At 43.8% G+C, this 13,779-nt stretch overlaps 1 protein-coding gene across 5 annotated transcripts in view; it reads right to left on the bottom strand.

Moving 5' to 3' along the window:
- The window catches only part of BICC1 (BicC family RNA binding protein 1), a 286,143-nt gene that overhangs the window by 40,681 nt on the left and 231,683 nt on the right, over positions 1-13,779 (bottom strand). For all 5 annotated transcript variants that reach the window (XM_069101823.1, XM_069101824.1, XM_069101826.1 and 2 more), the window contains 4 exons: positions 13,248-13,499; positions 7,730-7,861; positions 4,359-4,545; positions 675-836 (listed from right to left, as the gene is read on the bottom strand). In XM_069101823.1, coding sequence (XP_068957924.1) covers positions 675-836; positions 4,359-4,545; positions 7,730-7,861; positions 13,248-13,499 — 733 coding nt within the window. The remainder of the gene's footprint in view (positions 1-674; positions 837-4,358; positions 4,546-7,729; positions 7,862-13,247; positions 13,500-13,779) is intronic.

The raw sequence follows: 13,779 nt of genomic DNA, 5'->3' as shown, positions 1-13,779 counted from the left end.
GACTATAGGAGCCTTTGGGTTGGCAGGGGAAGTGACCAGAATTTGAGGAAGAGAATTAGCATGAAATAGGGCAAAGAACATTGGCTCCAGTAAGAGGTGGGTTTGAACACCAGCTCAGCTACTCAGACTCTGACCTCTGGCAAGTGCCTTCACTGTTATCTAGGAATAGATAACTTAGATAATGTTTTGCTTCTTTGTATCCCCACAGTGCCTGGCACATAGTGATAGTAACAATAGTATCAATAATAATAACATTTATATTACACTTTCTGTATACCAGGCACTGTGTTAAAAGCTTTATAAATATTATCTTCTTTGATAATACAGTAGGTGCTTAAATGCTTATTGACTGACTGACTGATGAGGTTGGACTTGGGTTCCTTCCATCTTTAGAGTCATAAGAGTCCGGAGTTCCTTCAAGCAGACTTTTTGTAAATATATGGTCAAATATATGTCCCATGTCTGACTAATAACTTGTCTTAATGACACTGTAAAGATTCTATTTTTGGTACCATATCTAAATCAACCCTATAAACATTTTTCAAATGTCTATGGCTCACACAGTGCTAATCAACACAATAACCATAAACAAAACAAAATAAAACCAGAGCCTGCCCACAAGGAGCTTACAGTCTACCAGGGGAATACCTCCCATAACATCCCAGAACACTGACCTGTGGCACTTGAAGTGCTGGCAAGTGGGGGAGCCCAGAGTGTGGGGCTTGGAGTACCAGAACTCGGACTCTGCAGAGGGCTGACAGCACTGTTGAGAGCATTCAGGAGTGAGTTTGGAGTCGTTGAGGTGTTTACAGATAAGGTTGTAGGGCCGAGAAGACCTGCGAGGGACAAACATAGAAAGTCAGCCTGCATGATGGTCCTAGATTTTGCTGTAAAGATGCTCCCAGTATTACTCCTTTGAATGTAAATTATAATAAGGAACCCTTCTTTAAAATATGTAGGGCATCCCCAAAGTCTAACTCAACTCTAACCCACTAAAACTTAAAACAGCACTAAGAATTCTGGGACATACTGTATACTATATTTAAGAAATTCCCCCAATGGAGTCATTGAAGTTGTCGAGAGACCCTGGATCTTCAGAAACTATGATCTGAGGACTGACCTAACTGCATGCAGAGGGGCTGGTCACCAAGTAAAGGAAATGCAGAGATTGTCACAAGAGGGCAGAAAGGTTATGTACATGACAATGTCTGAACAGAGTATGTTACATCCCCTGTATGAGGCAGGCTTAACCACAGCCAAGGTCGCTTAATCTAGAAACCCTCCACCAGGAGAATTCAACTTCTTTGAGGGTAGGAACCACTTTATTTTTTTACTTTCTATCCCCTGCTCAGCACATAGGAGATATTTTAAAAATGAATGTAAAACTGAACTGAAAAAGGAACTTCCCTGCTGCAGAATCCCAGATTCCCCGGGCTGAGAAGGACTTCAGAGGGCACCTAGCTCACTCTACTCGTGGAAAAGAACTTCCCCCTATATGGCCTTACAATAGGCAACACAGCCTGGAGACCCCAAGGAAGGAGGGACCACTGGTCTCCCTGGGCAGCCTTTCCCATGTCAGATCAGCTCTCATTCTTTTGAATATTTTTCCCAGCATCAAACCTAAATGTGACTCTTTTCAACTTTGACCTCAGCTATCAGAGGCTCTCCCTTCTCATAGGTGGGTAAGGAGATTCTCAAATCTGCCACCTTTTCTTATACAATTCATCCAAGTCAAATTCCCATTCTTGGTGTCAACAAAGGCCCTTTTTTGTGAATTTACATGGGTTGGAAGTAGTGCTTCCCTCATCAGTCTTCTTGATCTGAGTTGACTTTGCAGTTAAGTCCTTCATGTTTTGTCCGCTCCTCCCCACCTGCCCAGTAGAGGAATGGGTCCTAATGGCCATCTGCAGATAGGTTAGTCTATTCCCAACAGGTTGTTTGTGGTAAATGGAACATAACCAATAAATACACTGCTCTCCTGATGTCCACCTCAATGCACTTCCTCCTCTCCTCTACCAAAAAAAACAAATGATCAAAGAGCTTTTTTATGTTTGGATATATCTTCAAAGGGCATTTAATTTTAGGGCATTGCTTTTAATCTTAAATTCGGCTAAAATGGTCAGAACGTGTGTCTGAGCATGATGTGGCCCCATAGCTGCTATCTGCCTGTCCAACGTCATCCTCAAGGGAATGGGTATTGTCTGAAGTGCACAGAGTCACTCCACCCTCTCCCCTAAGAACCTAATAAGCTGAAGTATCAGAATGGACCTCCCCCTGTTCCCCTCTCCTGGTCTGTGCTGAGGAGGCAGCTCTCCACAGGCCAGATTCTCTCAAGGGCTCCTCACCACCAACCAAAACAGTGCAAACCCCTCTCAATCCAAGCAAGCAGTCTGTCCAGCCTTACATCATGGTAGAGTGGAATAAATGTTGGACTGGGGTTCAAAGGACTTGAGTTCAAATCTTACTACTGCATGACCCTGGGCAAGTCTCTGCTTTTACATCTGTTAAATGAGGAGGCTGGCCCAGATGACTTCCTAAGGATGCTTCTAGTCCTAACTCCAGGATCTAAGGTCTCTTCCTTCTCCCCATTCTATCATGAAGTCAAAAGGGAAAAAGTCTCTACCCTGCAAACACAGCCTGGTCTCTCCCAGCTTGATTCTTGCTATCCCCTCCATTGTCTCTGCTTGTTGAATTCCCTTGTAGCTTTTATAGCCCAATTCAAATGCCAGCCTCCTCTTGGACACTTCCCCTGGTTCTGCCACGTTGGTAATGATCTTCCTCTCTGACCTCCCAGAATCCCTTGGGTTGTAACTCTCTGATACAATTAACACAAAATGTTATGTATCACAGTTCTCTGGGTGTCTCATTTCTTCCTACTAGACAGTAATCTACCTGAGGGAAGTCTCTGGGCTTTGCATCTGCCTCTCAATGCTCAATGGGCTCTACACTAAATAGTGCTTAGTAAAGGTGTTTGATACAAAAGACTATGGTTAAATTAAATGTACATGTACCAGACAGTGCAAATACAAATATTAAAGTGAAATAGCTCCTACCCTCAAGAAGCTTCTCTTTTAATAGGGGGAAGAAGGAGGGACATGATACTCAACATGTACACAGATAAGCAAACAAAAAGCATACACAAAAACATATCCAGAGGAGATGGTACTAACAAGTGGGGAGATGAGCCAGAACTCCTGGAGAAGGAGACATCTGAGCTGGGCTGAGAAAGAAGGTGGGGGGCTCAGAGAGAGAAAGAAGAGACAGAGAGGCAGGGAGAGGGCAGAGAAAGGGAGAGACAGGGACAGAGAAAGACAAAAAGACAGAGAAAGGGAGAAACAGAAAGAAATGGAGAGGAAGAGAGAAAGGGAGAGACAGGGAGATAGAGAGAGAGACATAGAGAAAGGGAGCAATAGAAAGGCAGGAGGTGAGAAAGAGACAGAGAAAGAGAAAGAGAGAAAAAGAGAAAGGGAGAAATAGAGACATAGAAAAAGGGGGAGAGAGAGAAACAGGAGGAGAGAGAGGGGGAGACAGGGACAGAGAAAGGGAGAGACAGAGAGAGAGATGAACAGAGAGAAAGGGAAACAGAGATAGAGAGAAAGGGAGAGAAGAGACAGAGAGAGAGAGAAAAGGAAGCAGAGAGACAGAGAGAAAGGTGAAGAGGGAATACATTTAAGGCACAGGGGAGTCCATAAAAAGCCATCGCAATAGGAAGGAAGGTTGTGTATGGAGAATAGTGAGTTGGCTGGTTTAATGAAAATGGGCAGTTCATGAAAGGAAAGAATCTGAAAGAAGCCTGGAGAAACATGAGGGAATCACTGCAGCCTGAGGATGCTGAATTTTCTCCTAAAAACCAGAAGGAGCCATAGAAGATTTCTGAAGAGAGAAATTATATCATCAGATTTGTGTTTCACAGATATCAATTTGGCATGGGAGGTTGGTTAAGGATTAGGCAAAATGGAAAAGAAAAAAGACAATCTTGTTCTATAGTTACGAAGATCTCGGCATGACTGCTTAAAACACATGAGCATTCGATGGCAACCAGTTTTCAAAAACACCTTATATCCCAATCTCTAGACTGATGAAAATCTTGCAAAATCCAAAGAAAACATATAGGTTACAACAAACTGTTAGTCTCGCTCCTACATTATTCCTGGTTTAAAAGGACAAACAGGAAAAGTCCCTGAAAACAAAGTCATCAGCTTTGGATTGCTAAGGCCATTCCCATACGAGCAGAGGTGACAGAAACAAAGCATAGATGTATTAGAAGCAAAAGCCAGGGGGTCACACTTCCCTTGGAAGGAGGGCGGGAGAGCAGCCCGTAGGTCATTGACAGACAGCCGGAATAATGTATTGTATACCTAGTCCAGTGAGTCCCAGGCCTGCAGAAGCTAAGATATCCAAGCCGGGACATGACAGGCCGGCGGGGCACGAGACTGGAGACGGGCTGGTTGTTATGGTAACGCCACTACTTTCAAGTCCGAGGAGACATTTCCTGGCTTCATACATATTTAAGGCATTTCGCTCAACGCTTTTCACAATCACAGACTATGAAAACACATAATGGGGGAAAAAAAATGTGAGATGCAAGTAGAATGCAAGGAATTGGGGGTGGGGGACAATGATGCATGTGTTAATTCTGAATTCCACTCAGGGAAACATAAGCATTACCTGAAACATCGGCTTAGATACCAACAAAAGATCGAGAATTTGAACACAAAGCTTTCCTTTTTTCCATTTTTCATAAAACAAAGCAAACTGGGCCCTGAGAATATCTACAAGGGAGGCTTGGAAAAGTGGAAAGAGAAGATGATTCTGAGCCAGGGGACCCAGCTGGGAGCCCCAGCAGCCCCACACTACCAGTGTAACTCTGAGCAAAGCATTTTGGCTTTCTGGGCCTTGGTCTCCTTGTCTGCAAGATGAGAGCTGGACTAAAATGGCTTCTCAGCTCTAAATTTACAATTCAGTGACTCTCTAGATTCCAGTTTTAGGACAGGGGAAATAGTGATGGCCTTCCCAAGGAAGACCAGGGGATCTGGGTTCAAATTCCTGCTCTGCTACCTTCTACCCACGTGAACTTGGGTAAGTCACTACTCTGCGCTTCAATGTCCTCATCTCTAAAAGGCAGGGGTTGGAATAGAAGGCCAGTAAGGGCCTTTCCGTGTCTAAATGTCTAATTCTATCAGCCACCTCTGACCCTGGACATAGTGGATCCATGAGGTCTCCTTGATTCAGAGCAGGCAGAGGAAAAAAGGACTTTCAATGACATCCAGGATAATATCTCATTTTACAGATGAGGAAACTGAGGCCCAGAAAGGTAAAGAACTTAGGATCACGGTCTCATGGAGCTAGAATTAGAAAGAACCTCAGAGATCATCTAATCCTATAGCTTTACTTTACAGATGAGGAAACTGAGGACAAGATAGGTGATGCCTCTCCCATTAGATCTGTAAGCTCCTTGAGGGCAGGGACTCTCTTTTGACTTTTTCTATCCTCTCTCCCTTAGCACAGTGCCTGACACATAGTAGGTTGTTTATAAATGTTTACTGAATTGAAGTGAAGCAACTTACCCAGGATCACAGAGACAGTACAGAACTAAGGCTCAGACCCAGGTTTTCTGATTCCTATCCCTTCCATTGCACTATGAATGACTCCTCTGGAACTCAAAGTGGAGTCATCTTTCGATTTGTGGAATAGCTGTACACCAGCCAAGTTGGCTACAAAGCAATTTTCTATACAAGGAATCCTATTTTCCTATTGATTTCCGCTAAAAATGGAAAAATCTTCATTCCCATGGTACAAAACGCTTGGCAATATTTTAAAATTTGGTGGTAAAGGGAAGAAGATGGGAGCCAACAACACACAGCTGAATTTGGTGGGAACAGCAGATCACACTGGGAGGCCCCGTCCTGTTAACCCTTTCCTGACCAAAGCACTTGGGCATTCTGCAACTCTTCATTCAAACACTGCTGAGTGTGTTGGAAAGAAGGGGAATCACTACACTTGGACTGAATTACCCATTGGGCTTTAACTGGGTGAGCACAGATAAGCCCTTATTCTCTCTGAGCCTCAGTTTCCTCATCTGGGAAATGGAGACAATGAAATAAATTCCCACTTCCCAGGGCAGTGATAGAGAGAGTACTTTATAAACTGTAAAGTGCTTAAAAATGCAGTGTTTTCACGAACCTTTTGGCTGGGCAAACACTGAACCGCATTAACTCATCTAGCTGTCCTGCAGGCACCTTCCAAATCTGACCTGTGACACTCCTCCTTCTCAAAAGCACTTTATGAGCTATGGGGTCTGGATGCAGATGGAAGCACACTGTTTTCACTTTTTTGTTTCTTTTTTCTTTCTCGTGGCTATTCCCTTTTGTTCTTATTCTTTCTTTCACAACATGATTAATGTGGAAATATGTTTAACATGATTGTACATGTATATCAGATTGTGTGCCATCTTGGGGAGGGGGAAGGGAAGGAGGGAGAAAAAAATCAGAAACTCAAAATCTTATAAAAGTGAATGGCAAAAACTATCTTTACGTGTAATTGGAAAAAATAAAATATTATTAAGTGGGGAAGAAAGTGGCTTATGAATCTTCAAGAACTACCTCCATATGACTTCTTGGGTATAATTCCCACAGATGTAATGTGGAACAGTAGAAAGAGGACTCCAGTTTCACCTTGGAGCCTCACCACCTGCATGACTTTGGGCAAAGTCACTTAACACCTCTCAGCGGCAGGTTCCTCATCTGCAGAACGAGGGGCTGGACAAAAGGACCTTCTAGCTCTAGGACCATGATCTCAATACGTTTTTATACTACACAGAAAGGGTGGGATTCCTTGGCTTCTTGGAGACAAGGTTCAGAAAGATGAAGACTAAAAATGAGGTCATTTTAATCATCAAGGTCTCACTGAATCTCAGAGGCTTTATCTGTACCTAAACAAGGATCCCCACTTGACAAGTGGAAATCCAGTCTTTGCATCAGGATGTCCAGTGAGGGGGAAGCCACTAGCTCTGCAGGTAGCAGCACTTTCTGCTTCTGAATAGCTCTGACACTAACCACAAACCTCACTCTCTCTATGGCTTCTACCCACAGCTCCTAGCGCCACCCTTTGGGGACAAGCAAAAGAAGTTGAAATCCCTTTCCATGGGAAAGACCTTAAAATTTTAAAAGACAGATTTCATGCCCTGCCCCCCAACCCCATTCTCTCTTACGTCCCCAGCTGCTTCAACTGATTTTAAATGGTGTAGTCTCTGGGCCCTTCATCACCCTGGTCACCCTCCTCTGGATATAGTCCAATGTCACCCCTAATATAGGGCCACCAGAACCAGGCACAATAAATAGCTCAGTTGATAAAGTATTCAGAAGATTAAAATTAATACCAGGAGATTTCCACTCACCTCTCTTTCCTTCCCACCTATAATACATCAAATACACTTACTTAAATCAGAAGATTGAATACAATATGTCTCACTTCAAAATGAGTTATTGGTTGTGATTCATATTTTAAATGAAAAAAAAAAAGCATAATTGAGAGGATTGGAAAGATTTAAGGGAATCCAAGAAATGACTTCAAAACAATCAACACTTCCATGGGGAATGGATGGAGGACCACAGACAAAGAGAGGCTCTTGCAGGATTGCACTGCAAGGCAAATGTACACATGAATACATGAACACGGGGCAGCGTGGGCAGCAGGGTCTGGGTTCTCAGCGCGCGGATCCAGAACCCACCTTGCTCGGCTGTTTTGGCTTGGGCTTGATGCTGATGAAGACGTCTAGCTGCTCCATCAACTGGGCAATGAACTGAGGCTCCACATCGATCTCTTCCTTCATATCAAACATCAACACGAGAGGAAGACAGCCCTGGAGGATGTGACAAAAACGGCAGGTAAGAGGAGCAAGGGGGGGAGACTCCTTCCAGACCCAAGACGTCCCATGATGCCCAACGTACAACAGTCAGCAAAAAGGGAGTGGATGAAGCCTTGACCCTGCACTGGGCACGTTATTTTGCTGGAGAAGAAGCTACTTCTGGGAATGTGAAGATAGGACTTGAAAGTCTCAGGCTCTGACCCTCCACTTATCTCCCTCCATGATACAGAGCCAGAAAGAGACTCGGGGTGAATGAATGAATGAGAACGAATGAATGAATGAGAAAGCATTAAGTAAGAAGGCATTGCCAAACCCCCTTCATTTTACAAATTCAAAATTGAAGCTGGAAAGGTGAAATGATTTTCCCAGTGTCACAGCAGAGCTGAGACTTGCACGCAGGCCCCAACCCCAAATCCAGCATACCACATTGCCTTAACTTTTCCATCTCCAGAGTTCCAGGTGGGCCGCCTCAATGAAGATTTGACCCCCAAACACCACCTTCTGTGCCTTCTAGAGCAGGACTTTTACTGTGTCGCTGCTCCCTTGCTCAAGACCCAACACAACAACCTCAATGAGGGCAAGTCCAGACACTTATTCTGGCATTCAAGGTTCTCCATAATCTCAGGGGCACAATTAGGAAAGAGGGCTAGATTTGGAATCCAAAGACCAAGGAACAAATTGCTACTCTGCTCATTTGGCAAATCAGTTGCCTCATCTGTAAAATGGGGGGAATAATTACTCTCTGTGCTGATAGTTCACAGAGAGACAGCTCAGCATAGTCTCTTACATCCTGGCTGTGTGACATGGGGCAAGTTACTGACCCTCTCTGTGCTGTAGGAAGCACCTGGCCTGCCTCAACAGCAGGAACGTCTTCACTGGGCTTCCCTAGAAAAATGAAACAGTAAGTCCAGGCACCGTCTTATAACCAACGTGATGTGGCTCTTCTAAAGAATCCAATTTTTCCCAATCTGTGTGCAAGTTACTTTGCTAGCCTGAGGCACATCAGAGCCCCAACACACACTCTGTTCCAGCCAAACTAGCCTGATACTCCCTGAATTTCACATCCTTTTGCAGCCTAGGCATCTTTGCCCAGGCTGTATGCTAAGCTAATTCTTTCCCGCCTGTCTTACTCTCTTTATCTGGGTACCTGTCATATCTCCCCATTAGAAGTTCCTTAATTAAAGGTGGGAACTTTTCATTTTTACTTTTGTATTCCCAGAGCACCAGGAATACAGTAGGTACATAATAGATGCGTTTTGTAGAGGCAGCTTGGTATAAAGGATAGACAGACAGCCTACAGTGAAGAAGACTTGGTTTGAAGGTTGTCTCCCAAGACAAGTCACTGAACTTGTCAGTATTCTCAGGACACTTTCTAAGACCCTAAGGTGGGGCACAAGGCACAGACCCCCCCACACTGGTACCTCATTAGGGGCTGCTTACACTGATAAAATCATAGTTCTGATCAAAGAAAGAAGGAAATGACCCATATTTACAAAAATATTCAGAGCATCTCTGCTTGGGTGGCAAAGATTGGAAATTGAGTGAGTGTCCATCAACTGGAAGATAAACGGTTAAGCCGGCCGTGGATATGAAGTGAGGGGATACTAGAGTGCTATAAGAAACAATGGAGAGGGAGTTTCAAGAAATCTGAGAAGATTCATATGAACAGATACACAGTGAAATGTGCAGCACAAGAACAATTTCTACCATAGCCAACAACTCTGAAAGACAAAGGAGCTCTGATTAATATGATGGCCACCCAGAATTGCAGAGTATTCGTGATGAAGCATAGTCCCCTCCAGATACGAGTGACTGGCTCAAAGTGCAGACTGAGACACACTCCGGGGGGCATGGCCAATGCAGAAATCCACTTTGCTTGGATACCTGTTTTAACAGGTTTTGCTTTTCCTATCTTCTCAGTAGGTAAGGGGAGAGGGGAGAAGGGAGATTGGAAGTTGAGAATGTAGACCTGAAAATAAAATAATTTCAATTTTATTTTTAAAAAAGGAAAGAAAGAAAACAGGTGCAGTTATGTATAGGGAAGTAGTGGGTCCCGGAGTCCCTGAAGAAAGATTTAATCTAGTTGAGGAGCATTTTGGTGGGAGTTTGATTTTATTGTGGATTTAATTCTGACTCTTGGAGAACGGGAGCTTCAAACCTTCCCCATGCTTGATATCAACGAACAGGATGCTTGATGGCCCAGCGTGTGCACTGGAAGCACCCAGGACATCCCAGACAGAAAAATGCTGCTGATTCACAGGATCTCACCGGCGGCATTTTTTTTTTCCAGGAAAGATCAATGGTTTCATGTCTTATTATTTAGGTCTTCTTCATTCCTGAATGGCAAGGAAAGATCCTACAAAGCATTTCACCTTCCATCCCCAGCTTGATTAATCAAGTCAGCAATAAACCTAAGACCTGAGACTGATTTCCTTGATTCCTGGCATCTTGGGGAGGACTCTGTTCAACACCAGCACTTCTGTAAAAGATGGGCTAGATGGAGAGTAGAAACAATAGAATGAGGGGCCTTCCCTAGGAAGCTTCTACAATCCAACTGAGAGATGATGAGGGTCTGATGAGAATAAGAATCCACAAGACTTCCCAACTGATGTGACCAAGGATGAGAACAAGTTTGAGAGCTTCAGGCAGCAGGTGCCAACGCCCTTAAGAATAACGGTGAAGGTCCAGAGGGAGGTAGGCTTATGGGAGGAAATAAAGAATTCTGTTTTGGACAGGCTAAGTTGGAAATGACTCATAGGACACAGATTCAAAATGTCCAATAGGCGCGTAGCGATGCTATATGGGAGCCCAACGGAGAAGTGAAAGCTGGAATTATCCATTTGGGAATCATTTGCATAGAGAAGATCACCAAAGCCATGAGAGGTGACATGAAGGGAGAAGCTACAAAGAAAAAAATGCAACGTGGTTCCCTCGTTGTGAAATGCCTATGGGTGGGGTTAGGACATAATCTAGCAGAACAGATCCATGAGGCAGGCACAACTGACAGGCAGGAGAGGAAGCACAGGAAGGCAGGGGACAGTTATGCCAACCAGCAGGTACAAAAGTTTGTGGGAGAACAGTTCTCAACTGAAATCGGGAGCTACAGAGGGGTCAAGAAGGAGGAGGGCAGTTTACAGAAAAACATTCCCCACAAATAAGATTTAGAAGAGCAAGCTGGCAAATTGGAAGCATGGGATTTCTTTCACAAATGAGAAGAAAAAATTTTTTTGTAAGACAGCCCAGGTTTTTCCTCAATGACATTCATTTTAATAGCGGGTGATGATGGTGAAATGGTGAAGCCGGAAGGCTTCCAGTCAGCCAGTCAGTCATGAATTCAATCCTGTCTGCATTTATTAAGCACCTCTGGTAACTCAACATCTGCTAAGCTTGGATTCTCAAAGGCAATGGTGCCCTTCATTTGCATTTCTCTCAGGTAGAGTCAATGCATTTATAATTGCTCAGAATAACATTTTCGAAAGTTTAATGAATTCAAAAGGAATTTGTAGAGAAGTCAAAAGGAGAGGAAAGAGTATGTGAATAATCATCGCAGTAATCCTTGGGTATTAGCAGGCCAGTCACACCGCTGCTGCCTTCCAAAGGTGAACACAGAAAAACTCTTAGCTCAGGAAATTAAACCTGGGACATGCAGGAAAGCAGACTCTACTTTGAGAAGGTAAAGTTGGCCAAAAGAAGCCATTCATGCCTAATCGAATCCTATCCAATTCTTCCATGATCACAATCCTTAATGCTTAGGAAACTAGCTGTCAGCTGCCGGTGGGGGGGGGGGGGAGCCAACAGGGCCAAGGCCGCTTTTCTCAGTGGTGAAAAAGTGGGCTTGGAAAGGCAATCACAGCAAAGGTCACGTCTGAAGCTTACTGAATCAAATATCACTAAAGGTCAGGCCCAGATGAGCCCCTGGATGGAAAGGAGCGATGCAGAAGGATGCCTGGGTGGGCCTGGTATCTTGGCCTTCACTTCACAGTTTAGATCCCCGTCTAGACCAACACATTTGAAAGTCAACGCAGGAAATGTGGGCTGAAAACCTGGAAGGTTGGGAGAACGTCTGCCGGACCCTAACGCAGCCAGGAGACTCTTATTTTTGTCCTGACACCCAATGTTCTTTTCCAAAAATTGTCTTTTTCAGTGAGGATTGATGAAACTTTCTATCCACCAAATCTCCCAAGTGGAAATAAAACTTTACCCATTTCGGTCGATCGACAATTTCATCCGCATGGGGAACTCTGTTGAGGTGAGAAAACTCCTCTCACCAATACACCGTCCGTCGTAACGTATACTCTAAGAGAGTCCATGAGGCTAAGTGACTTTCCTGGGTCACATAACCAAGATGTACTCAGGTGAGATTCAGTCTCAGGACACTGACTATAACATACACCCTCTAACAAATATCTATCAATTTAATAATACACACTCTCAGTGTGTGTCTATGTGTTCCTGTGCATCTGAAAAACATTAGGACTGAATTCAAGCATAAACAGATGATTTTTTAAAAAAACTGATGCTCTGACTTTCATACACAAACACACAAACATATATGTATATATTTCAAAAAATCATCAGGTTCAATCTTTTCATGGGTTACAATTGACTCTTACTATGAAATATTTTATTTTTCCCCAATTACACGTTAAAACAATTTTCAGACTTTTTTTAAGTTCTGAATTCTGAATTCTATCCCTTGTTTCCTTCCTCCATCCCCTCCCCCTTCCATGAGATGGCAAGCAGATATAGGTCATACATGTACAATCATGTAAAACATTTCCATATTAGTCAACACAGTAGACTCTTTTTTAAAAAACATTTCTACATTAGTCATGTTGTGAAAGAAGAATCAGAAAAAAGGGGGAAAACCCAGAGGAAAAAAAAAAAACAAAACAAAAAAGAGAACAAAGTATGCTTCGATATGCATTCAGACTCTGTAGTTCCTTCTCTGGATGTGTAGAGCATTTTCCATCATGCGTCTATTGGAGTTGTCTTAAATCCTGGCATTGCTGAGAAGAGCTAAGTCTATCAAAGTTGGTCATCGCCCATCGTGGTACTGATGACTCTGAAAAGTCACTTGCCATATCAGACCCAGTCAACAGCCTTGGAACTGGAAGGTCCCTCAGAAGGCATCTGCTCAATCTATCAACAAGCATTCACTAAAAAGAGCTATGACTCCCCCAGTGTCATACAGATAGGAAGTAGCAGAGTCGGGATTTGAAACCAAGCCCTCTGGCTCCAAATCTCCCTTTCCCCTGTGCCATTGTGTTTGCTCAAAAGTTTTTGGGGAAAAAAATTCCTGTCAACAGAACATTCTGGCTTATAACACACCCTAGCTCCTACTCCAGGGTTTCTGCCACCCACACTCCCGTACACTTACCATGAGATATTGTCTTGCTAGACAAACTGACTCGATGGTGCCCTGGAGGTAGACAGTGGATTTCTTCTGTGGGTTATTGGGGTCAGGAAAGTGGATCTGAGCACCGGTTCTCTGCATGATCTGTTTGACGTGGCTTCCATTCCGACCCATCATAAAGAGATGGTGCTGGGTGGCGATGTCTAGCTGGGTACTCACGGGGATGGCAGATGCCAAGCTCCCCGCGAGATGCTCCAACAGCATGGCAGTCCCTTCCTAGGAGGAAGCACAAGTGGGAAAACAGTCATATAACCAATCCACCCAAAGGGTCAGGCTCCAGGAGCCTAGAGTGTTTGGGGAATTTCTGAAAACAGAAACTCTTCTAATGTTTTCTGAAAAAGTGTTTGTTAAGAAGCCTCTAAATGCTGGCATTCTTGGGATGGAAGAGGCCCCTTTCACTTTTTGTAAAAGCCTGTGGAAGCTTGCTGACCCCTTCTCAGAATCATGTTTTTAAATATCTGAAAGGAATGCTCGATTTCAGTTAGATGTCACTAAA

Source organism: Petaurus breviceps, unplaced genomic scaffold, assembly GCF_028583685.1.
Source record: "Petaurus breviceps papuanus isolate PSGF00001 unplaced genomic scaffold, PetGlider_PUasm1.0 490, whole genome shotgun sequence".
NCBI classification, from domain to species: Eukaryota; Metazoa; Chordata; class Mammalia; order Diprotodontia; family Petauridae; genus Petaurus; species Petaurus breviceps.
The sequence above is the reverse complement of the archived record's forward strand: the minus strand, read 5'-3'. Positions and strand labels throughout refer to the sequence as shown.